The 25898-nt window shown below is 39.4% G+C and overlaps 2 protein-coding genes across 2 annotated transcripts in view; one reads left to right on the top strand and one right to left on the bottom strand.

Annotated features, from left to right (window-relative positions):
• The first annotated feature begins 1898 nt into the window (after positions 1-1898).
• The window catches only part of eci1 (enoyl-CoA delta isomerase 1), a 58068-nt gene continuing 34068 nt past the window's right edge, over positions 1899-25898 (top strand). The window contains exons 1-2 of the mRNA XM_062036450.1: positions 1899-2051; positions 2248-2353. The gene's annotated coding sequence lies outside the window, so the exon portion shown is untranslated. The remainder of the gene's footprint in view (positions 2052-2247; positions 2354-25898) is intronic.
• LOC133642461 (growth hormone secretagogue receptor type 1-like) lies at positions 13372-24681 on the bottom strand. Its single transcript, XM_062036653.1, has 5 exons — positions 24546-24681; positions 24272-24447; positions 17997-18768; positions 14052-14141; positions 13372-13565 (listed from the first exon to the last, which is right to left on the bottom strand). Exons 1-5 carry the CDS (start codon positions 24679-24681, stop codon positions 13372-13374), a joined length of 1368 nt encoding a protein of 455 aa, XP_061892637.1.

The following is a 25898-nucleotide window of genomic DNA, read 5'->3' as shown; positions in this document are numbered from 1 at the left end:
ACTAAAGGGTGTTATTTCATGTCCAGAAGGCTACCGTGATATGGAAAACATATTTAGAAGGTTGTAAACAGTTTAAAAAAAAAAAAATTTATAACTACCGGTATAAAAATATCAGATTCATAATTTTATAATTCCTACTTCGTGGAAATTCTTTTTTTCGCGGTCATGTACAGCATACAAAAAAAATTAATAAATGGAATGGAATGTAAAAACAAAACCACTGTTTTTAGCGGAAAAATTCAAGCAACAGAGCTGCCAGGTTTTGTTTTTTTTACCATGAAATCTTGTTGTTTTAATGTTTTTTTTATTTTATTTAATGTTTCAGTGTCTTATTGTATATGGAAAAAAACAGTACTAAAGTTGATTTTATGGTAAAAAAAAAAACTCAGTCTGCGGAATTTAACCGTAAAATCCATTATCAGTTTTACAGTCTACAATTGTATTGATAATTTGTTTTGAAATCATAAGTCCAGCAGATATTTAAGTACAGTATTTATCTTTATTTTAACAAAAAATATTTTTGGAATACATGATAATATAATATTTTGATTTTGATAATATTGAATTATAAAAGATATGCAATTGCATGCAGTACATGATTTTTTATGTCAAAAGGGAAAGAACAAATATATTTAGTAAGAAAAGATTCAGCATTTTATTAACGCATATTATTTCCAGGCTTTCGCGGGCCACATAAAATAATGTGCCTTGAGTTTGACACCTGTGCTCTGTAGGGCACCAATTAACAGCGACAAACGAAGGATGACTGTTTCCTAATTATTAGAAACTAGTAACTATGTCAGTATGAAGACACCGAATCACTTATTTGACGGTGGTGTGTCAAAGGGGACAAAATAAAAATAAATAAATAATGACTAAAATGTGTCATTAATGAATTATAATTGGAATTAAATACATACAAACATCTGTCATTAATATATTTGATGTAAAAGCACATTTAGTTATTTAATCATTTAACTAATTATTTTAATACTCAACAAATAATTTAAATTATTTAACTAATTATTAATTGTATTATTTATTTGTTTACATATTTCACACTGTAATTATTTCATGATTTAAATAACAATTTCATGATTACTTTAATTATTTCATGAACTTGTGTGGCAGCACTTCATGGACTTCTTACTTTTATTATTTGGCTTTTAACACTATGTGAGTTGTGTGGTCTTCTGTCCTCTGTTGTCCTCTGTGTTTTTTTTAATACATTTTGATTTCTATTCACTGTTTTAATTGATTTTACCCTTTAAAATCGTTTTTAATCATATTTATTTTTATATTGTTTTTATATTGGTTTTATATTTATTTATTTTTTGTTTTTATCAGTCATTGGTGGAGCATAATATTGTTTTTAACATGGCTGTGCAGCACTTTGGAAACATTCGTGTTGTTTAAATGTGCTATATAAATCAAGTGGATTGGATTGGATTGGATTATTACATGCATGTGACTAAAAAGGACATTAAATTATGGGTAAGTATAGAAAATAAAATGGATGAAGTAATGGACGGGACTGTTTGTTTACACTCTAAACGGTGCATGCTAAAAAATATAATCAGAAGAAAGGAAACCGTATAACATTTGTAAATTACAATGCTAAAATATATACATGCCGTCCTCTAAAAACAAAATTAAACATGATTTATTTTTAGAAAAAACTACAAACTTTATGCATCGTCACATACAACACAAAACATTTAATATATTTAAATGCAAGGGGTGTAACGGTTTTGTAGATATCGTGTTATTTCGGTTTCAAAATCTTCCCAATAATAATATTGTGACGCCTAACGGCATCAAACAATTTGTCTGGCCTAAATAAGAACTACATCACCCAGAATCCTCTGCGCTGCGCAGGGCGCGAAAGCTATAAGCAGGAAGTAAATTGTGTTCGAAGTCGATGAGAGGAATTGGGTATTCTTTGGCCATTTTCTGAAAAATGTCATCAAAATATATGTGTAACTATTTGAGTTGTTTTGCTAACAAACAGAAAAACAAAACCTGGTGAAAACATAACCTCTTTGACGGAGGTAAGAAAGTCGAAGTGGACTACCTGATAAATCCTCAATTGATTGATTGATTGACACTTTTATTAGTAGATTGCACAGTTCAGTACATATACCGTACAATTGACCACCAAATGCTAACACCCGAATAAGTTTTTCAACTTGTCGGGGTCCACGTAATCAATCCATTTATCCTTGTTCCCATCTCCTGTTTCTCTAGATGTCGCCCGTGGGCTGGAGCCTGTCCGAAGGCAGCTTACATCCTGGACATGTCGCCCCTCTCATCATCCCGAAAAGATATTTGAAGCCAAACATCAGTTTGTGAGGTATTTACATTATGAAAATATATATTGTTGGTTTACTTCTCTGAGAAACAACATACTCCAGACTGATATAAGCATGTCCACTGTGGAGGACACTGCTTGTGAGAAAGCAAATACACTAAAGTGAGCATTATTGTTTTACACTGGATGTTTACATTGTCACTTTAAAGACATCAACTGTAAGTTATTATTTTTAATATTGGTCCCTGCACTATTATTTGCACTTAAAATATCATGTTTGTAGTAATAAATATGATTTGAACATTTCAGCATTCAATTACAGTAAGTGTGTTTATCCTAAACATTCCTGCCACTTCGTTTTACACTAGGCTGACCATATTCATATATGTGTCCCCAAAAAGAGGACACATATATGCGTGCCAAGGCGGGCAGCACGCCAAGGCCGGGACTAGGTGAAAATTTGACAATGATATTCAAATTTCTTTAATAAATAATATAATTATTTAAATAAAGCATTTTTTCTCCTCTGTTGACAGCAGTGTTGGCGCTAGGAATTTTCAAAATGGGGTCCCAGGGACCCATCAAGTCATAAAAATGGGGTCCCACAGTAAATTTTTGGGGTCCCACTTTTTTGTAAGCGTTTTGAATTTTTTTTTTATAAATGTATGCATTATCCTGTTATATCTCACATTCTATATTGTCTTTTGGAAAAAGGTTGTCATAAACGTTACTTAATTCATTAAAAAAAAATTACAAAAAAAGAAAACAAATTTTGTATACATATGTAAATGTGTTCAGTTATAAACATTCATTCACATTCTTCTTTCCTTCATGGATCTGAACTTTACCACTGCTGGTTATTTAATAAGTTGTAGGTTTATTTATTTCTGTATAAAAGTGTAAAAAGTGTTTTGCTTCAGTCATGAAATGATGATAATGGTGTGCCAGGGCATACATACATTTTATATTTAACGCTTAAATCTCTGGAGTCTACATCAACTTCAGATCTATCCCTTATTTTAAAGTTTTTTAGTTTTTTTTATGTTGTTTGTTTGTTTTCTGCCCTTTTTTGTCAAACAAAACTATGTTTTTAATGGCAAACATACAAGATATGCAAAATCTTCCACCAAAAATATTTTTCTAAGTGGAATATTTGATGTGAAGTAATCGGAACCTTGGATGGGTCAATAATTCATAATAACATTGATTTTGATTCAATATTATGTTTTGAGCAATGACAGTTTGAAAGAAAAAAAAAACAGTATTGTTTTATTAGTCAACATTGCAACTTTTTCTAAATTACATTTCACCTTTTTTATTTCACTTTTGTTATGTTTTTGTTTATTTTAATAGTATTTTTAGAGTGTGCCGTGGGCCTTTAAAACATTAGCTGTGGGCCGCAAATGGCCTCCGCTGCACACTTTTGACACCCCTGCTATAGATAATAAAAAATTAAATCTGATAAATCTATGGATAAAAAGCAGAGCCTGGCGACGCATGCGCGTTTATCATAACTCTCGCTCTCTCTGTCTCTGCCCCTCCCTCACCAATGCTGCTGCGTGCGCACACTTTCACAATTTGTTTTGTTTTTAACCCCTTCTTAACTCTGAACGTACATTGAAAATACACGCAACCCTAACTCAAAATGCCGGACATTTGAGGCATTTAAGAAACTCCGCCCAGACAGTCCCGCAAAAGAGGAAATGTCCGGGGGAAAGAGGACGTATGGTCAATCTACTTTAAAGACATGAACTGTAAGTTATTATTTTTAATATTTGTCCCTGCACTATTCTTTGCACTTAAAATATCATGTTTGTAGTAATAAATATGATTCGAACATTTTAGCATTCAATTACAGTAAGTGTGTTTATCCTAAACATTCCTGCCACTTCATTTTACACACTATAACATTTTTAGGAGTTTTTTAAAATTGTTTTTATTTAAAGGGGAATAGCAGATCCATTCTATGTGTCATACTTGATCATTTCGCGATATTGCCATATTTTTGCTGAAAGGATTTAGTAGAGAAAATCGACGATAAAGTTCGCAACTTTTGCTCGCTGATAAAAAAAAGCCTTGCCTGTACCGGAAGTAGCGTGACGTCACAGGAGCTAGTATTCCTCACAATTCCCCATTGTTTACAATGGAGCGTGAGAGATTCGGACCGAGAAAGTGACGATTACCCCATTAATTTGAGCGAGGATGAAAGATTCGTAGATGAGGAACGTTACAGTGAAGGACTTGAGAGGCAGTAATGGACGTATCTTTTTTCGCTCTGACCGTAACTTAGGTACAAGCTGGCTCATTGGATTCCACACTCTCTCCTTTTTCTATTGTAGATCACAGATTTGTATTTTAAACCACCTCAGATACAATATCCTCTTGAAAATGAGAGTCGAGCACGCAAAAGGGACAATCACAGTGACTGAACATGTAAATACACGATTAATAATATTCAGCTCTGCGAAGCTAAAAAAATAGAAGCTAACCTAGCAACGTAGCCAACGTGATAGCATAGCAGTCTCAAATGCAGATAGAAACTAAATTTAAAAAAACCCTGACTGGATGGATAGACAGAAGATCAAAAATACTATTAAACCATGAACATGTAAATACACGATTAATAATATTCAGCTTTGCGAAGCTAAAAAAAATAGAAGCTAACCTAGCAACGTAGCCAACGTGATAGCATCAGTCTTAAATGCAGATAGAAACTAAATTTAAAAAAACCCTGACTGGATGGATAGACAGAAGATCAAAAATACTATTAAACCATGAACATGTAAATACACGATTAATAATATTCAGCTTTTCGAAGCTAAAAAAAATAGAAGCTAACCTAGCAACGTAGCCAACGTGATAGCATAGCAGTCTCAAATGCAGATAGAAACTAAATTAAAAAAAACCCTGACTGGATGGATAGACAGAAGATCAAAAATACTATTAAACCATGAACATGTAAATACACAATTAATAATATTCAGCTTTTCGAAGCTAAAAAAAATAGAAGCTAACCTAGCTACGTAGCCAACGTGATAGCATAGCAGTCTCAAATGCAGATAGAAACTAAATTTAAAAAACCCCTGACTGGATGGATAGACAGAAGATCAAAAATACTATTAAACCATGAACATATAAATACACGATTAATAATATCCAGCTTTTCGAAGCTAAAAAATTAGAAGCTAACCTAGCTACATAGCCAACGTGATAGCATAGCAGTCTCAAATGCAGATAGAAACTAAATTTAAAAAAAACCTGACTGGATGGATAGACAGAAGATCAAAAATACTATTAAACCATGAACATGTAAATACACGATTAATAATATTCAGCTTGGCGAAGCTAAAAAAACAGAAGCTAACTTAGATGCGGCGGCGGGCTTACTCACTGTAGTGCGTCTGCTATCCTGCTCAAAACACAACACAACCTCCTGGTGTTGGTGTTGCTGTAGTCCGCCGCTCCACCGATCGCACCTACAACTTTCTTATTTGCAGTCTCCATTGTCCATTAAACAAATTGCAAAAGATTCACCAACACAGATGTCCAGAATACTGTGGAATTTTGTCGAAGAAAACAGAGGTATTTGAATTGGGTCCCAACACTTCCCTTGACCTCGTGACGTCACGCGCATACGTCATCATACCGCAACGTTTTCAAGCGGAAGTTTCCTGGGAAGTTTAAAATTGCACTTTATAAGTTAACCCGGCCGTATTGGCATGTGTTGCAATGTTAGGATTTCATCATTAATATATAAACTATCAGACTGCGTGGTCGGTAGTAGTGGGTTTCAGTAGGCCTTTAAAGGAGAACTGCACTTTTTGTGGAATTTTACCTATCGTTCACAATCATTATGAAAGACATGACGGACAGATTTTTTTTTAATGCATTCTGACTCTTAAATAAACGTAAAAATAAAGTCAGCTTACAGCGGAGCCAATGGAAGGTCCTTTATTCCAGTGGTCCCCAACCACCAGTCCGTGACGCATTTGCTACCGGGCCACACAGAAACAATAATTAATTTATAAACTACCGCATTTTGTCCGACTTAACTTTTGCCTGCGCCACTAAACACAGCAATAAGCTTGTTAATAGATGTATATATCAAAACCTTTGTTATAGTACATGGGACAATGCACATTAATGGACATATAAAATGTTAATGTGCCAGATTTTTTTGCTGTTTTGTCTGCCACACGTAGAAAGCCGGTCCGTGAAAATAATGCGTACATTAAACCGGTCCCTGGTGGAAAAAAGGTTGGGGAACCCTGCTCTATTCCACCCATAAAATAATTTAAAAAAAACTCCAAAAAGTGCCAACAATACTCCATTTACATTTCGTGACCAAGTATTAGTGATATTGTTATTGCAAACGCTAACGCAGACAAACTATTCATAGCGGCGCCGTGATCACTTCCGCATGTGCCGATGTTTACATCCTCGAGTGTCTGCTGCTTCCTCGCTTCCTTGCTCCCTGTAAGTTTATTCTAGGTTATAAATCATGCATGTCACCTGCACAGAATGAGTCTGACTACCGTATTTTTCGGACTATAAGTCACAGTTTTTTTCATAGTTTGGCCGGGGGTGCGACTTATACTCAGGAGCGACTTATGTGTGAAATTATTAACACATTAGCGTAAAATATCAAATAATATTATTTAGCTCATTCACGTAAGAGACTAGACGTATAAGATTTCATGGGATTTAGCGATTAGGAGTGACAGATTGTTTAGTAAGCGTATAGCATGTTCTATATGTTATAGTTATTTGAATGACTCTTACCATAATATGTTACGTTAACATACCAGGCACGTTCTCAGTTGGTTATTTATGCCTCATATAACGTACACTTATTCAGCCTGTTGTTCACTATTCTTTATTTATTTTAAATTGCCTTTCAAATGTCTATTATTGGTGTTGGGTTTTATCAAATAAATTTCCCAAAAAAATGCGACTTTTACTCCAGTGCGACTTATATATATGTTTTTCCTTCTTTATTATGCATTTTCGGCGTGCCGCTTATACTCCGGAGCGATTTATAGTCCGAAAAATACGGTAGGTATTCCGACAAGTTGGGACACTTTGACAGCCATATATATATATATATATATATTGTATATATGGCGAGGACGGAACGAAAATACGTTAGTTGCTGGCCTTGCTTTTTCTTTAAGTACACTTTTTGCCGTGCACCTCTTTATTTTTGTTTTATTACGTTTTTTGGAGAGTGCGTGTTTTTTTTCCTATATTTTGTATCCCCTCCTGCTCCCCCAACCTGTTTCTTCGCGAGGATTATGACACATTCTTCACCTAAACGGGAATATGTGAACATCCTAGCAGTCTGCATCCTAATGACAGCAGACATTGTACTGTAGGTGATGTTTTATTATGTTTGTTGGCTCTCATAAAGTCTGCAGTGAGCAGAAATCAGTGATGAAGAAAACAAACAAACGTTGTGATGAGTTTTTGATCCATACTAAGTTGCTTTTAATTAAAGGAAACAAAATAATATCACATAAAGTGGCCACCGCATCCTTTTCGTTCTTTTCTGTATGCGCCCCTCCGTGGCAAAAGTCTAACACCCCCGTATATATTATTTTATTACAGCAGACAGCAGACTGTAAACCTAACCAAAATCCCCCGCCTTATGACTTGTATAAATGATTATTGTTGTTCTCCAACAAGACATCCACTCATGTCAGGAAGGGCCTGGATTGTAAACACAATCAAATCAATTGTCCTCCTGCCTCAGGCTCTGTTCTACGAATCTCAGGAAAACCATTAAAGGCCTTGTTCCTGCTGTCACAAAATACATATAATATCAAAGGTGAGAATTAAATAAAGACATTCATCTGTGTGTGAAACAGCAGATCATATCAAGACACATCCAGCTGTAAATGCTGAGTTTACATTGACAGTAGCCCTCCTTTAACTTTAAATGCATCAACATGTTTACATATGGGGGAGTGGACAGAGGGTAACTTGTGTTTAGTCTAGTCTAGTCTAGTTTAGTTTGGTTTATTATTATCACCATTAACTGCCGCAAAGTTATAAATACAAAAAGAAACACCTTATTCACCAAAAAACCTAAAAACATGAACAAAAACAAATAAAAAAATTATGACTTTAATGCATCATATTATTTCAGTATACAACAGTCAATCTCATTTACATATGTGTACAGCTCTGGTAATGGGTACATTCGCACCCACCTGCACAAATGTACTTCAAAATGTAACAATCAAAATAAATATGACTTTTTTTTTGTTTACTAGGGCGTGCATATATAATATGCATTAGTTTGACCATTTAAAATCAATCATAATAAAAAGGAGATGTTTGGAAATAGCATAAAAATGCCCCCAAAAACTTGGAAAAAGGCGATTCATAGCGTTACTTTTTGGTATAACCATCATGAGCGTTCTGTTCAGGTATATTTCTTTTATATTTTGATAAATCATCATATTTATGTATTACTAAATTTAAATAGGTATTGATCAATCTTTAAGCTGTGTGTATTTAATTTCAGTTTGCTTTTGACATCTTATTTAGAATTGTAGTTGAAACTTTTACAACCTTGTGTTGTGCTCATAATGGCGTAACCAAACTAGATTTCTTATTTTGAATATTTATTCTCTTTTTTACATTTAGTATATTTAAATATACTGTGTTTTATGCTTTTTTCTTTTTGGAACATGTACTATACATATAATACAATAAAGTCCCATATAAAATTATGTTTCTAGCAATACTTTAATTTTGCCTTTGAAAGTAACACTCCAATGTCCATTTGTGGAGCTGTACACATATGCATATATCCATATCCGTGTATTTATACACATATATACAAACTCATATACATATAAAATTACTGTATATACATATGTACAAGGAATGGGAATTTTACAGTAACTAATGATTAAATTTTGATTGTTGGGTCGACGATTCAATTCAGATTCGATTCTAGATTCAACACGAATCTCTATTCAAAAAGATTCTTGATTCAAGCTGATTCTCGCAATTTATTATTCGGTATAAAAATCGTAATAAAACATTTTTCCAAACAGGCTACAGGTTACAAAAGCTCCTCTTTGCTGCTGACGTAAACGCACAGCGATGACCTAAAACACTTATTTCTAAAAGCTGATTTTTACATTAAAAAAAAAACATTCTTGTGAACAAAAGAAACCTTTTCAAAGACCTGTTTCAACTTTGTTGGTGTTTTTTCTCATGGTGTCCCCCTACTGTTGGGTAGTGCAATTCATTTTTGGTCAGTGGTAATATGTGTTAACTCTCTGTTCCAACTTGTCTGAAGTGCAGACTTTACACACAAGTCTTTAAATGGCGTAAATCGGTCAAGTAAGACCAGATTTATGATCAGTAATATTCAGCATGGTTTTGTCATGGTAGGTTCATGGCATTTCTCATTTGTAAGCCCTTTCGGTGCAGGAAGGCTGCCTTCCTAATGTGGAAAAAAGGCTTGTCATCAACAGAAGCATTATCGGCCGTTTGGTTGCAGAAGGGGCAATGAGGAAAGATAAAACATAATGCAAATACTTTTCAAATAAACCAAGCAAATACACTGAAAAGGTGTGTTATTGTTCGTGCTACGGCGCCATCTTTTGGACAAGTTTGCTCACTACAGGTGCTGCGGGGTGAACGTCTACAGTGCTTTCAACTGGAAGTACAACAATAAACATTTACAAAAATCTTTCTGTGTAAATAACTCATTTTACACTGTATATACACTATATTGCCAAAAGTATTTGGCCACCCATCGAAATGATGAGAATCAGGTGTCCTAATCAAGCACTTAGGCATGGAGACTGTTACTACAAACATTTGTGAAAGAATGGGCCGCTCTCAGTGATTTCCAGCGTGCAACTGTCATAGGATGCCACCTGTGCAACAAATCCAGTCGTGAAATTTCGTCGCTCCTAAATATTCCAAAGTCAAATTTATTATAAGAAAAATAAAGAGTTTGGGAACAACAGCAAGTCAGCCACCAAGTGGTAGGCCACGTAAACTGACAGAGGGGTCAGCGGATGCTGAAGTGCATAGTGCAAAGACTTTCTGCACAGTCAGTTGCTACAGAGCTCCAAACTTCATGTGACCTTCCAATTAGCCCACGTACAGTATGCAGAGAGCTTCATGGAATGGGTTTCCATGGCCGAGCAGCTGCATCCAAGCCATACATCACCAAGTCCAATGCAAAGCGTGGGATGCAGTGGTGTAAAGCACGTTGCCACTGGACTCTAGAGCAGTGGGGACGCCTTCTCTGGACTGATGAATCACGCTTTTCCATCTGGCAATCTGATGGACCAGTGGGTTTGGAGGTTGCCAGGGGAACGCTACATTTCGGACTGCATTGTGCCGAGTGTGAAAATTGGTGGAGGAGGAATTATGGTGTGGGGTTGGTTTTTCAGTAGTTGGGCTTGGAAGGAACTTTGAATGGTCCAGGATACCAAAACATTTTGGACAATTCCATGGGATGGCACTTCAAGTTCATATATGAGTAAAGGCAAGTGGCCAAATACTTTTGGCAATATAGTGTATGTCTGCGGCTTATAGTCGGGTGCGGCTAATATATGCCGGTGCGCTCTATAGTCTGGAAAATACTGATGCAGTAAACCTCATTCCCTGACGCCCTGACGGTTGTGGGTTTCACTGCAGCTCTTTTGCTAGTCCACAACTTTAAATCTGGGGATGTGGGACTAGGCGGTTTGTGGAAATGATACAGATTAGAGTTATGAATCTTTGGACACCACATGACTCGATTCTTAGCGGTAGGACTGGGCGATATGGACCAACTGATATCCCTGTATTTTTAAGCCGTATCGTGATATACGATATGTATCGGTGTATCACATTTTATTTTCAATAAATTGAATTATTACTAGAGAAAGTGCGGTACTTAAAATATATATCATATGCATTGAGTGATGTCTGTGAGAGCAGCATGTGCGTGTGCAGGCTTGCTTTAAAAGGCTGTGTCTGTTGCCGAGCGACGTGTGACGTCAGTGAGGGTTTCATCTGAACTGTATTTGTTAGCTTTAGCAGTTAGCAGCAGCAGTTTGTCGGCTCTGACGGCTGTTCTGTTGAATCTTTTCACCGCCTTGTGTTACCTCTGGTTAATAAAGAGAATCCGGCGCTACGGTGCGGGCACTTCGGCTGTGCTTGAAGGCAAATGTGGCAATGCGCGGTAGCAAACGGCCGTGACAAAGGCACATTAAAAGATAGCTGTATTGTCTCAAATATATATCTCTTTCTAAAATATACCGGTAATAACTGCTGGCTTCATGGTGTGCTAACAATAACTTGGTTCTTAACACTAACAAAACCAAAGAACTAATTGTAGACTTCTGCAGGAAAGGGCAGAACAAACACCCTCCACTTTTAATTAATAACAATCTCGTAGAAAGGGTCAAGCATTTCAAATGTCTTAGGGGTGAACATAACACAAGATCTATGCTGGGACATTAACACTGCTTCTACAGTCGGAAAGGCCCAACAACGTCTTTTTTTTTTGAGGAAACTAAAATGCGCAAACATTCCGCAGAAATCAATGCTAAACTTTTACAACTGTGCCATCAGCAGTGTCCTCACTTACAGCTTTTTAGTGTGGTTTGCTAGCTGCACTAAAGCGAACCAACAGGCCCTCCAGCGAGTGGTTAAAGCGACGGGGAAAATTACAAGGACGATACTCCCAGAGATGAGTGCCATGTACACAACTCGCTCCCTAAAGCGAGTACACAACACCCTGAAGGACAGATACCACCCAGCACATGGCCTCTTCAACCTGCTACCCTCTGGAAGGAGGTATAGATCGATTCGCGCCAGGACCACCAGAATGTCTCACAGTCTGTATCCCCAGGCTGTGAGACTGCTAAATGAACAGCCTGCCCCTTTGCTGCCCCGGACCATCTTATTATCTCACTCTTCACCACCTCAATAATTGTGCTCTGGACATTGCATTGCTGCAACATCAACGTAACACCCATCAGACATCTGACTATTCCCACCCCCACGTCCCTCTATTCGCCATCTTCCTAACAATGCTAAACTGTAAACTATGGTCAACCTGCACTTCAATGCAGTTTTTATGCCGCTGGACAAAGCTCAAACAAAATCTCATTGACATGTATGACTTAAGTGTTATTATGACAATGACAATAAAGGAATTGATTGATTGATTGATTGAATACTGGTAGACCGCCCAGCTTTACTTGGGGGTAACGATTTTCGATTCAAAATCAATACTTTTTTAAATAAAATTGTATCATTAACTACATTCCTCCATAAAATAGATAAACAGCTCTGATAAAGTTCTATATTACTTAAAAGAAAACAGTTTTTTTGGGGGGGGGGGTGGTATTTTTTTTTTTTGTCATAAAAAAATACAATCATGTGTGCTTACGGACTGTATCCCTGCAGACCGTATTGATCTATATTGATATATAATGTAGGAACCAGAAATATTAATAACAGAAAAAAACAACCCTTTTGTGCGAATAATTGTGAATGAGTATAAATGGGGGAGGGAGGTTTTTTGGGTTGGTGCACTAATTGTAAGTGTATCTTGTGTTTTTTATGTTGATTTAATTTAAAAAAATATATATATTTTTTATTTATTTTTTTTTTTTTAAATTTCTTGTGCGGCCCGGTACCAATCGATCCACGGACCGGTACGGGGCCGCGGCCCGGTGGTTGGGGACCACTGATCTATGCAACATTTTGACCAAAGAACCACCATTACATGTTATGTAGACCACAAGAAAGTGTTTTCAATTTAGAAAAAAAAATTACAATATGACCGCTTTATTGCAACCTATAATCCGGTGCCCCTTTTGTATGAAAATAGGCCTGACTAGACCCGCTCATCGGCAGTGCGCCTTATAATCCGGTGCGCCCTATGGTCCGGAAAATACAGTAAATATCGTTATAATTAAGAATCGCGATTCATTCGAAAATAAAAAATTGTTATACCTCTAAAAAAGATTGTGCTCTCTTTGTCACAGTTCCTATTTTTCAAGCTGCTATTTTGAGGTAAAAGCTCTTTCTTACAAATTTATGGTGGTGCGCTGTGTCTCAAGTGTGCGCAAGCCTTGTGCGTGTGGTTGCGAGCGTATGAGACTGTGTACAGCGTGTCTGTATCTGGCTGACATCACGTTGTACAGTAACGGGTTGACCGCGGCGCTGAGGTAGAAGAGGACGGAGGAACCCAGGTTGAAATACTGCGACAGATAGTACAAAAAATAGGAATGTGTGTCGTTGTCGAAGTGCGTGTCATTGCTTAGAATTGAAACGGTCTCTGGGGCTGTGTGATCGCGTGTGTGCTTACATTGCAAGTCCACGCAAATGTTTGTTGTGGAATTGCAGCTACTAAGTTTGTGTGATCCATAACGTGTTTTGTTCCTTTTCCTATATCCAAGCATGGACAGGTGTGTATGTGTGGAATCCTTCGGCGATATTGTGTGTGCAGGGGCATGTGTGACCCTATGCATGGGTGGCATAACATGGCGAGGGGATTGAGTCTCCGTGCTCAAGTATTCCGTGTGCGTGCTCATGTTGATGTGTGTTTCGGCATTGAATTTGGTCCCCGCACGGATATCGCAGCGTGTTTCATTCCCAGAAGTGTTTCCAGACATGTCGGAGGTATTAAGGTGCAGGTCCGAGGTAACAGTTACTCTGCGTACGTCGCTGATTGCTTCGTCAGTGTTGACTGAGTACGCTTCCTGGCGGTCAGTACCGGTGTCCAGAGAGAAAAAGAATATAGTCCGACCGATGTGGAAAGGCAGCCAGCACAGGACAAACGCCAACACGATCACTCCTGAGGAGACATTGGGAGAAGAAGACAATGTTTTAGAGAAAAGCCTTCAACAAATATGCTGTAAAAACCGCAAACTTAGTCCCTGAGGGCGCAAATGTTGACAGCGTAGTGCAGTTCCAGAAGTGAGCTGCGATATAGTGCAATGTAGCGAAGGATGACTGTAATGAACAGATAAATAGACCATTACCAAGAGATCTGCTCCGGAACGAGTTACAGGATGAGCAGGGTAAGGACAGTCTTTGTTAGCCACACAATGGGTTACAATTGTCTGTATATAGTCTCTAAAGACACACTTTGGGGAATCAACAACAACCTGTGGTGGGCAGAGTTAAGATCGATGGTCAATGACTACAAATTTTACTTGACAACAAATTGAGCTCAACATCAATATATATGACCCCACAAAAACAACTTTTCCCACTCATGGTGCAAATCAACTATAACCAACAAATAAAGAACGCAACACAGCTCCTCCTCATTGAACTTTGTGGCCATTATAAAACACGTATATACAATTTACAATGACACATATACAGTTGTGCTCATAAGTTTACATACCCTGGGAGAATTTATGATTTCTTGGCCATTCTTCAGAGAATATGAATGATAAGACAAAAACCTTTCTTCCACTCATGCTTAATGGTTGTGTGAAGCTATTTATTGGCAAACAACTGTGTTTACTCTTTTTAAATCAAAATGACAAAAGAAAGTACCCAAATGACCCTGATCAAAAGTTTACATACCCCAGTGATAACATGCACAAAAGTTGACACAAACAGGTTTGAATGGCTAATCAAGGTTCCAATCCTCACCTGTGACCTGTTTGTTTGTAGTTAATGTGTGTGTATAAAAGGTCAGTGAGTTTCTGGGTTTCTGACAGACCATTGCATCTTTCATCCAGTGCTGCACAGATGTTTCTGGATTCTGAGTCATGGGGAAGGCAAAATAATTGTCAAAGGATCTGCAAGAAAAGGTAATTGAACTGCATAAAACAGGAAAGGGGTATAAAAAGATATCCAAGGAATTGAGAATGCCAATCAGCAGTGTTCAAATGCTGATTAAGAAGTGGAAAATGAGGGATTCAGGTAGACCAGCAAAGATTTCAGCCACAACTGCCAGGAAAATTGTTCGAGATGCAAAGAAATATCCACAAATAACTTCAGCTGAAATACAGGACTCTCTGAAAAATTGTGGTGTGGCTGTTTCAAGATGCACAATAAGGAGGCACTTGAATAAAAATGGGCTGCATGGTCGAGTGGCCAAAAAGTTACATTTTGGTCTCATCACTCCAAATTACTTTGTTCCAGAAGTTTTGAGGCTTGTCTCTGTGCTGTTTGGCGTAATGTAAGTGGGATACTTTGTGACATTTGCGCAGAAATAGCTTTCTTCTGGCGACTCAACCATGCAGCCCATTTTTCTTCAAGTGCCTCCTTATTGTGCATCTTGAAACAGCCACACCACAATTTTTCAGAGAGTCCTGTATTTCAGCTAAAGTTATTTGTGGATTTTTCTTTGCACCTTGAACAATTTTCCTGGCAGTTGTGGCTGAAATCTTTGCTGGTCTACCTGAATCCCTCATTTTCCACTTCTTTAATCAGCGTTTGAACACTGCTGATTGGCATTCTCAATTCCTTTGGATTCTTTTTATACACCTTTCCTGTTTTATGCAGTTCAATTACCTTTTCTCGCAGATCCTTTGACAATTCTTTTGCCTTCCCCATGACTCAGAATCCAGAAACATCTGTGCAGCACTGGATGAAAGATGCAATGGTCTGTCAGAAGCCCAGAAACTCACTGACCTTTTATACACACACATTAATTACAAACAAACAGGTCACAGTTGAGGATTGGAACCTTGATTAGCCATTCAAACCTGTTTGTGTCAACTTTTGTGGATGTTATCAGATCAAAGTCACTGGGGTATGTAAACTTTTGATCAGGGTCATTTGGGTACTTTCTTTTGTCATTTTGATTTAAAAAGAGTAAACACAGTTGTTTGCCAATAAAGAGCTTCACACAACCATTAAGCATGAGTGGAAAAAAGGTTTTTGTGTTATCATTCATATTCTCTGAAGAATGGCCAAGAAATCATTAATTCTCCCAGGGTATGTAAACTTATGAGCACGACTGTATACATTTCTTACAGTGCATGATGGGTAATTAATGTAAAACATCCTCTCCACCCCATTCTTGGTACATTTTAGCTGTTTGATATTTCTGATTGATTACAAAACTTTAAGGAGGTCTCAGGGAAGTAAGCAAGGTGGGAGTCGAACTTCCACATATTCTTAATATTAAATATTTAGTCATTTATACTTCATATTACATTGTCGTCAAGGTCTGAAGTGGGGGGTGTTGTTAAAGTTGAAGTAGTTGAAGTTATTTGTTGTTCAGCTTGCTTTAATCAATGCAAACTGAAGTGTTATTTTGCTACCAAAGATTGTTGTAAAGCCACAATCAACGCTCTGCTGTGTGACAATAAAGCGTCATAATGTTTGTATTTGCGCGCGCGTGCCTCCATTTACCAGCGCATTGGTGATTACACTCGAAAATATGGCTTTACCGCAGTTTGCTCTATATTTTTACATGTTTGGCAAACTTGCCTCTTCAATTTGGTATAAAAATAATATGCAGACTAAATGCATTGCAATCACAGACTACATGTAAAAACAACTGTAACGGGATCACAGATCACTCTGAGACAGCACACATAGTTGTAATGAATAATAATAAAACGATTTCGATATCACATTTGTTTAGATGCTTATTTAAGTACATTACACATATATCTAATATATATAAGTATATACTGTATATAATACATATACGTAAATGTATCATATATGTATATAATATATTAATATAATATGCATATATGTACACATACAGGCTATACACTGTATATGTGTGTATATATATATCGTTTACATGCAGTCGGCTTTTGGCCCTCGGCCAACTTTTTTTTAGCTCAATGTGGCCCCCGAGTCAAAAACTTTAGACAACCCCTGCTCTAATTAGTCAAGATTTTGACTTGTTGCGGTAAAAAAAGTTGTAAATGAGATCTGTTTATTTGTTTGGAAAGGTGTTCACGCATTGCTGGTTTAGATGGCAATTCATGGCGGTTTGGCAATTTGCCGTGCTCCGCCGAAAAACGCGTTAACACCGAAACACAAGACCTGGCCATCCGTCACTCACCCACCATGAACCCTAACAACCACGAGGACCCGGTTTGAAATGGGGCGTGTCCAAAACACCTTTCGCTATGTAAAAAGCAGCAGTTGTTAGTGCCGCTATAATCTGGCAGTCACATTTTCCTTGGTAACTTGGTAACTACACAAAGGTGGCGGAGTTAAACATGGAGGCATCATGGTCTCACATGGTGGCGCGGAATAGAGGGTGGAGGACTCTCTCGCCTTTAGGGGAGATCTGTGTTACTGCCGCGCCAATCTGAGTTGGTGCGGTGTTCAAAACGTGGTGAAAAAGGCTTTCCGCCATTGTTAAGACACGGTTCACGGCTGTTAGAGAATTGCCATAAACCGATGATGTTTGAACACCCTTTTGCGAATCAGATTCAATGATGAAAATCAGTCCTAGTTTGAGCACCTTGATTCACACACGCAAAACACACGTCGGACCTTGGAAACCTCATAGCTTAGGTCAAGGATTGGCACGGAAATAGGATTTTGCATCAATACATGATTTTGCATCCGTACATTTATATATTAATGTAACTGATAAACAAGATGCTCACGATTATTTGCCAATATCGATACTGTTGAGGTTGTATCAAGAACAGTAGAAAGCTCAAACGTAGTAACGTAGATGCATTAAACAAGTGTGTCGTTTTCTCCTCACCCAGCATTTTGACAGTATGTTTGTGGCTTTGGTTTCTGCGACTGCTCTGGGGGCGCAGCCAAAGGGTCCTTCCGATCAGACCGTAGACCAGTCCGAGGATGCAGACTGGAATCAGGAAATACAGGTTGGACAGAATCATCATGGCAGGCAGTAGGCCAGAGGAAATGGCATAGTCGGTGCAGCGACACTCCCGCCGGTCAATCTCCAACTTGTGTTTCTCATCAACATTTGTCTGCCATCCTCCTCCTTCATCTTCTTTCAAAAGGTTTTGTTGCTCTTCATCGGATTTCTTGACCTGTTTTTTATTTATAACTGCACCTCCATGTTGTTTCTCACCTATTGCTCCCATTGGTCCATCGTCCAGCCAATTCCATTGTCCAGCTCTTTCAAGGCGTCTCTCTCTTTCTTCCCACTTCTGTACATCTAATTCGTCATCAAGCGAAGTCATGCGACCGCTATTCTCTCCCGTCCACCCTTCATTCTCTCTCCAGCCATCGATGCTGAGATGTACTTCCCCAACTTCCTCTACACCAACCATCACCAACACGGGTGCTGCACTGATCGCTGCGCCCAGCCAAAGGCAGCCAATAAGAGCCCTGGTTCTGCGGCGTGTCACCAGTGTCTTGGCCGTGATTGGCCAGCAGACGGCCACATACCTTTCCAGAGAGAGGAAGGTGATGTGGAGGATGGTGCAGAAGGTGCAGCACTCAGAGAGAAACATGGTCATCTTACAGGCGAAGTCTCCTAAGGGCCAGGGTCGGGGCCTCCATAGCTGAGAGAGGCAGAGACAGATTATTACTTTTTCACGTTTTGTCTCCATCTTTTTTAATCAGAAACGCATCTTTTTCTAATATTCTCCAAATATAGAGAAGTTTGTAAAAAATACTAGAACTCTCTATGGATGTTCTCACTCATCTAAAGGCCTACTGAAATGAATTTTTTTTTTTTAAACGGGAATAGCAGATCCATTATATGTGTCATACTTGATCATTTCGCGATATTGCCATATTTTGGCTGTAAGGATTTAGTAGAGAAAATCGACGATAAAGTTCGCAACTTTTGCTCGCTGATAAAAAAAACCTTGCCCCTACCGGAAGTAGAGTGACGTCACAAGCGGTAGTGCTGCTCACAATTCCCTGTTGTTTACAAAGGAGCGAGAGATATTAGGAGCGAGAAAGTGACGATTACCCCATTAATTTGAGCGAGGATAAACGATTCGTGGATGAGGCACGTTAGAGTGAAGAACTAGAGGCAGTGCCGGACGTAATTTTTTTTCGCTCTGACCGTAACTTAGGTACAAGCTGGCTCATTGGATTCCACACTCTCTCCTTTTTCTATTGTGGATCACGGATTTGTATTTTAAACCACCTCGGATACTATATCCTCTTGAAAATGAGAGTCGAGCACGCGAAATGGACATTCAGAGTGACTTTTATCTCCACGACAATACATCGGTGACACACTTAGCTACTGAGCTAACGTGATAGCATCGTTCTCAAATGCAGATAGAAACAAAAGAAATAAACCCCTGACTGGAAGGATAGACAGAAGATCAACAATACTATTAAACCATGTACATGTAACTACACGGTTACATCAACAGCCGTGCTCACCTGCGTTCCAGCGATCGGCGGCGCGACAAAGGACTTCACCCATCATCGACGAAGCTCTTAGCATGAGCTAACGTGATAGCATCTGTCTCAAATGCAGATAGAAACAAAATAAATAAATCCCTGACTGGAAGGATAGACAGAAGATCAACAATACTACTATCAGCAGACACCGAACCAAACACTGGACATGTAAATACACGGTTAATGTGTATTCGACGCCTGTCGAAGCCTAGCAATGCTGTTGCTAACGACGCTAACTTAACAACGGGACCTCGTCAGAGCTATGATAAAAACATTAGCGCTCCACCTACGCCAGCCAGCCCTCCTCAGCTCATCAACACCCGTGCTCACCTGCGTTCCAGCGTTTGACGATGCGGTCGGCGGCCCGGAGACGTAGGAAGTCAAGGTGAGTTCGCCGCTAGCGCGTCTGCTATCCAAGTCAAAGTCATCCTTGTTGTGTTGCTACAGCCAGCCGCATACACCGATCCCACCTACAACGTTCTTCTTTGCAGCCTCCATTGTTCATTAAACAAATTGCAAAAGATTCACCAACACAGATGTCCAGAATACTGTGGAATTTTGTCGAAGAAAACAGAGCTCTGTGTATTGTGTCCAATATGGTCCAAACACTTCCGTGGATCTCTCGACGTCACGCGCATACGTCATCCTCCAAAGGCGTTTTGAACCGGAAGTTCCCCGGGAAATTTAAAATTGCACTTTATAAGTTAACCCGGCCGTATTGGCATGTGTTGCAATGTTAAGATTTCATCATTGATATATAAACTATCAGACTGCGTGGTCGGTAGTAGTGGGTTTCAGTAGGCCTCTAAGTCATAGTATTCTCAGGGCATTCAATCGATTGCAACTGGGCTGTTCTGTTTGTCTTCGAAAATGTCTTGCCTCTCATCCGAGTAGGCTTTATCAGTTCATGCTCATAAATGTATATTGGTCCCATGTAATCTTAATCTTGGTGCCAAAGCCCTAACAGTTTATATGTGCTGAAACAAGGATGGGTTTGCTCTTAGGCCCCTTCTACACTAAGCCGGTTAAGGTTATCTAGGCTATATCACACCTAACCTTACCCTTGTCCACACACACACAATGCCACCGTTTAAGACTCCCTCCGTCCGCCGGCGCAACGCAACCTAGTACGCATGCGCGGAAAATGCGCACGTCATAGTCACCTCCAGTGTTGCTTTGTGTGCAAGTTCTTAAATTCAATTTAACTTATCTGAACAATATCCAGTGTTGTGGTATTTAAATTAACTTAAATCCAGGGCTCTGTGGGGCCTTATTGTAGTGAACCACACCTGAGCCATCATAAATTAATCAAATCTTTAATAGACATGTGAAAGTAAACAATGTGATAAAGAACATTTTACATCAATCGATCTAGATATCTGGTCAGGACACTCCTCACTCTTTTGCCTTCACTTTCATTGTCCATTCGTTTTTGGTGACTTTATATACTCTGGACCGAGACAATGAGTCTGCGACATATATGGCGGACAATAACTGATACAGTCTGCTTTGCCAGTCCAAATGCATTCGCTGTTTTCCGTAGTCTTCCCTCGTCGGCCAGGTAATACAAAGCACACGCAACCTTTTTTATCACATCCATGGGAGCCCGCATTCTCGTTGTCTCCCCTTCGACAAATGGACAAAGTTTTACGGTAAGTAGAATCACAACTGACCCGGACATTCAAAAGTTCTCTTGCCGTCTGAGATGTGTTGTATCCGAAATAGCTGCAATCGCGCGTTTCCTTCTCTCGTGTGATTTCCACAAGCATCTGTACATGTAGAAGAATGAGAAACACGGGCATGTCTGGATGACTCGCCTCCATCTTTCCAGTGGTTAGCTCCGGTTGTTATGAAGCTGGCTGTGGCGCGTTCTTTCTGACGTCACTCCCTGTGTGGGGCGCTGTCTTTCTGACTTCACTTCCTCTCCGAACTCAGTTTGTAAACGATCAATGAGTCCATACAAAGCTAAGAGCCGGAGATTCAAGAAATACACGGCGCACTTACCCGTGTAAAAAATTATCCAAGGAGGGGGACCTTAAACGGGGGGTTAGTGTGGCTGACACGGTGCTTAGGCTAGATAATTATTAGTTTGAGAAGTTATCCGGCTTAATGTAGACAGGGCCTTAGTGGGTGTGAAAAACAAATGTTAAGATGCAAAGGAACGACTCCTCTTCAATGCCAAACGCAGTCATTAAAATGGAATTCCCCCTCCTTAGTATTATACCAGTTATCCTGTAATCACCCACATTAGCATTCAATTCAGGCACAAAGGGGGCACCTGGATTTGGAAAGTTCCTCTCTCCTGTTGTTATTTCTAAGGAGGCTAAATTACTGAGTCTCTTCTGCCTGAAAGGCCAACATATCCACCCACCTCAAGATGCAGTTGTACACTCAGTTTGTTCAACTCCGTTCATTCAAATCCCCTCCGTCTCCCGTTTCCTCTGGTGTCCCCCGGGGCTCTGATCTTGGTCCCATGCTTTTTATCATTTACATTCTTCCCCTGGGCAATATTTTCCGTAAATTTAAAATACATTTTCAATGTTATGCGGATGACACCCAGCTCTACATCTCAAACAAACCAACTGCCTCTCTTCCTCCTTCCTCCCTTACAGACTGCCTCAGTGAACTCAAGCAGTGGTTCTCATCCAATTTCCTTCAACTCAATAGTAATAAAACCGAAATCTTACTTGTCGGTACAAAAAACATTCTCACCAAAACCAACAGCTTGTCCATTACTTTCTGCAATTCCTCTGTCTCACCCTCCTCCCAAGTCAAGAGTCAGGGTGTCATCCTCGACAGCACACTCTCCTTTCAAGCCCACATAAATAGCATTACCCGGTCTGCTTACTTTCATCTTCGGAACATTAATCGTCTTCGCCCATCCCTTACCCCACATACTGCTGCCATACTAGTCCATAGCCTGGTCACCTCTCGCCTGGACTACTGCAACTCTCTCCTGTTTGGTCTCCCTCACAAGTCACTTCACAAACTTCAGCTTCTCCAGAAATCTGCAGCCCGTATAATCACCAGAACCCCTTCAATCCAGCACATCACCCCTGTTCTGCAGCAACTCCACTGGCTACCCATCAAACATCGTATCCACTTTAAAATAATTCTTCTCACTTTCAAAGCCATCCATAACCTCTCTCCATTATATCTCTCTGACCTGATCCATGTCGCCACGACCTCACGTTCCCTAAGATCCTCTTCATCCATCCATCTCACTGTCCCTTTATTTAAACTGTCCATCATGGGTGCCCGAGCTTTCAGCCGCTCTGCCCCACATCTTTGGAACTCTTTACCACCAGACCTTCGTAACTTAGATTCAATATCCCTCTTCAAATCAAGACTCAAAACACACCTATTCCTGACTGCTTATTCATTGTAATCATCTTTTCTTCTCTATCTTTGTTGTTGTTGTTGTTTTTTATCCAATTTGATTTTATTGTTTTGATTTTGTACGGTGTCCTTGAGTGCCCAGAAAGGCGCCTTATAAATAAAATGTATTATTATTATTATTATTACAACTCTAGCGCTTCCGAGACATGGGCTCACTCAGCCTGATCAACAAGACCCTCAATTGTTTCGACTCCCTAGCCCTCCGCCGTGTTCTCCAAGTCCGCTGGCAAAACCACATTAAAACGAGACCGTCAGGGCGAGGTCTTTCCAGCCCCTTTTCGCTCATCAACACCGCTCAGCTATGTCTTTTTGGCGACCTGTATCGGCAGGACCACCTGGATGCAGCAATCGCCCTGAGGAGAAATCTTTCCAACCGCTGGCAACATCTAAGAGGCTGACCTAGGACACACTGGAAAGACACCATTCAGAACATGTCCTAGACTGGCATTTCCCTTGGCGAGGCGACAGAACTGGTTAACAACCGGGCAGCCTGGAGGAATCTTGTCGCAGCAACGTCACACTTCAGAAGTTATAGGTGATGAAGACCATCTTCTCTGTTCGGGTATTTTTTTTCAACCTTGACGTAGATGGCTGCCCTAAATCCCCTTTAGAATATCCTGTCTTCCCTGTTCAGAATGTGTACATTTTTGTCTTTAAAGGAGCGCTGTTCCTCCTTAGGAACAGCTGAGTCTTGACCTGAAGAATTTGCCCATCTATGTTGTAACAAGCGTCGGCTTAGTGGTTGTATTATTAGTGAATTTGTCACTGCAATGGACAGCATATATCAGATTGTGTTTGTGGTTGTGGGGTGTCCAGTCCTTGGGGTGTTGCCTGGTTTGAAGTGCACTGGAATTCTTCCAAATTTCTCAGATAGACCTGATACATATGACTGGATTGACAGTGGTATTGCGTCTGTCACCTTTTATTTCTTCACCCACTTTGTTCTCATTACTTCTAGACCATTTCCCAGGAGACCTCACTATTGTTGGAGGATAAATAGTTGGGTCTTTGGCACCAGCACTTAGACTAGATTTCCTGAATTTCCCCACTGGGATTAATAAAGTATTTCTGATTCTGAATCTGACCGATTAAATTCTATAAGCATTAACCAATTAAGCCTGCTCGGATGAGAAGTGAAATATCTTCCAAGACAAACTGAACAGTCCAGTTGCAATTGATTGAATTAGTTTCCAATAATTCCTCACTGTACAGGAACTGGTCTATGTGGTTTGGGTTTTGTACCTTGTAGAGATCCAAAGGCAGGAGTAGTAGTATCATCAAATCACTGACAGCCATGCTACTCAGGTACAAGTAGGTAGAACTTCTCATGTGTGGACGCAGCCAGACCACAAGGATTGTTAGCACATTACCCAGGAGACCCAAAATCATCACAGGAATGTAAATGACCGTCACACAAACTAGAAATGAAAACAACGGCATGTTAAAGCACAACTTCACTTGCCAATAAATTTGTCAGCAGAATATGGTCAATGTCGGATGCTTTGCTGGTACAAACCTAACTCTGTCAATCCAAACATTGGTTCCTCACAATCATAGTCTTGGGTCGGGCAGTGCTCTGGAAAACTCAACGTTAGGCCACAGTTCTCATCTTCACAGCCACTGCTCATGCCCCCCAGCTCCATCTGATCCATTTTTTCACAGGGGGGGCTTCCAAAGAAAGGCTACAGCCGAGAAAGCAGCAGGATACATGCTGATGGATTTCCTGTGTGGCGCGTAATCACAGTTAAATCAGTGTATAGTCAATGTGGAGAGGTGGTTTTTTTAATCACCACAGAAAAACAATGTATAAACTACATTGGCTAACACGTTTGATATCACCCTAACCCTGAAATTTATTAGTCATAAAAACAATACGATCGCACATGGGTATAATTAAAATAAGGTATCTGGTTTACATCATTACTGTTAATAAACTCAAGTGTTACATCATTATCAGTATTGTCACCATCACACTAGGTCAACTGCACCTATGCAACATATGCTATACATATGCATCAAATTATACGATGAAACAAATAAAAAGAGCTTCCATCCAATCTAGATACTTACTGGTCTGGCGAAGCCTCTGTGAGTGGTGTGCCTCCGTAGACACACTTGAGCTGTGTTGGTGACACCCACTGTGTATGATCTCCCTCTCTTTTACTCACTCACTCCAAACCATGCAGCGTTGGCCGAAATAGGTGTCATTTAATTCATTTTACAAAAACATAAACCGCCCACAATGTTTCACCCAAATTTTTCACAGAATATCAAAATGTTTTAAATATGCATTTAATTTAGTTAAGGAAATATTTTATTCTCTACCAATGGGAAATAATTCTGACCCCCAAAACCGAATGACTCTGACAAGTCTGCTAACATAAGACTCAAATTGAGGTTTATGGCACCAACTCGACTTGATGTGTTTGAAGACAGAGGCATGAAATGTAAAGTGGTACCTCAACTCATGAGTGCCCCAATATAAGAGTGTTCTGAGATAACAGTCGTCTTCCGGCCTATTGCTTTTATTCCGACATGTGACTTCTTCCCGGAAGGGAAAACCAGTGGTGGTCAACCAAGCTAAGATGGCTGTTGTACAGCAAGCAGTGCGCGAACTGTCTGAGTACATAAGAGGCTTAAATCTTCCTGCAAAAAGCAGATACGAACAAAAAAAAATGTAAATATACAATGGAATAGATCCCTGTTTTGTATCAAAACAGATTTGTCGAGTGATATCAAGGATTATACGTCGGTCGCCTTCCCAGACATATCGAACTATTGTGCTCCAGATGCCATTCTACAGGGCAAAACAGATGAAAACTTGGAAAAGCATGGAGGTCTACAACTTCTTTGTGTGTGGCTAGGTAAA

This window comes from Entelurus aequoreus, linkage group LG25, assembly GCF_033978785.1.
Source record: "Entelurus aequoreus isolate RoL-2023_Sb linkage group LG25, RoL_Eaeq_v1.1, whole genome shotgun sequence".
Lineage (NCBI taxonomy): Eukaryota > Metazoa > Chordata > Actinopteri > Syngnathiformes > Syngnathidae > Entelurus > Entelurus aequoreus.
This window is presented reverse-complemented; position numbering and strand designations above follow the sequence as displayed.

What these genes read in the sequence shown, in the direction of transcription:
- LOC133642461 (XM_062036653.1), bottom strand. Translation starts at nt 24,681, where the DNA reads ATGGATCAGATGGAGCTGGGGGGCATGAGCAGTGGCTGTGAAGATGAG. An exon ending in GTTTGGATTGACAGAGTTAG is followed by an intron (nt 24,448 to 24,545) that starts GTTTGTACCAGC and finishes TTTCATTTCTAG; the next exon opens with TTTGTGTGACGGTCATTTAC. An exon ending in TGCCTTTGGATCTCTACAAG is followed by an intron (nt 18,769 to 24,271) that starts GTACAAAACCCA and finishes TGCCTCTCTCAG; the next exon opens with CTATGGAGGCCCCGACCCTG.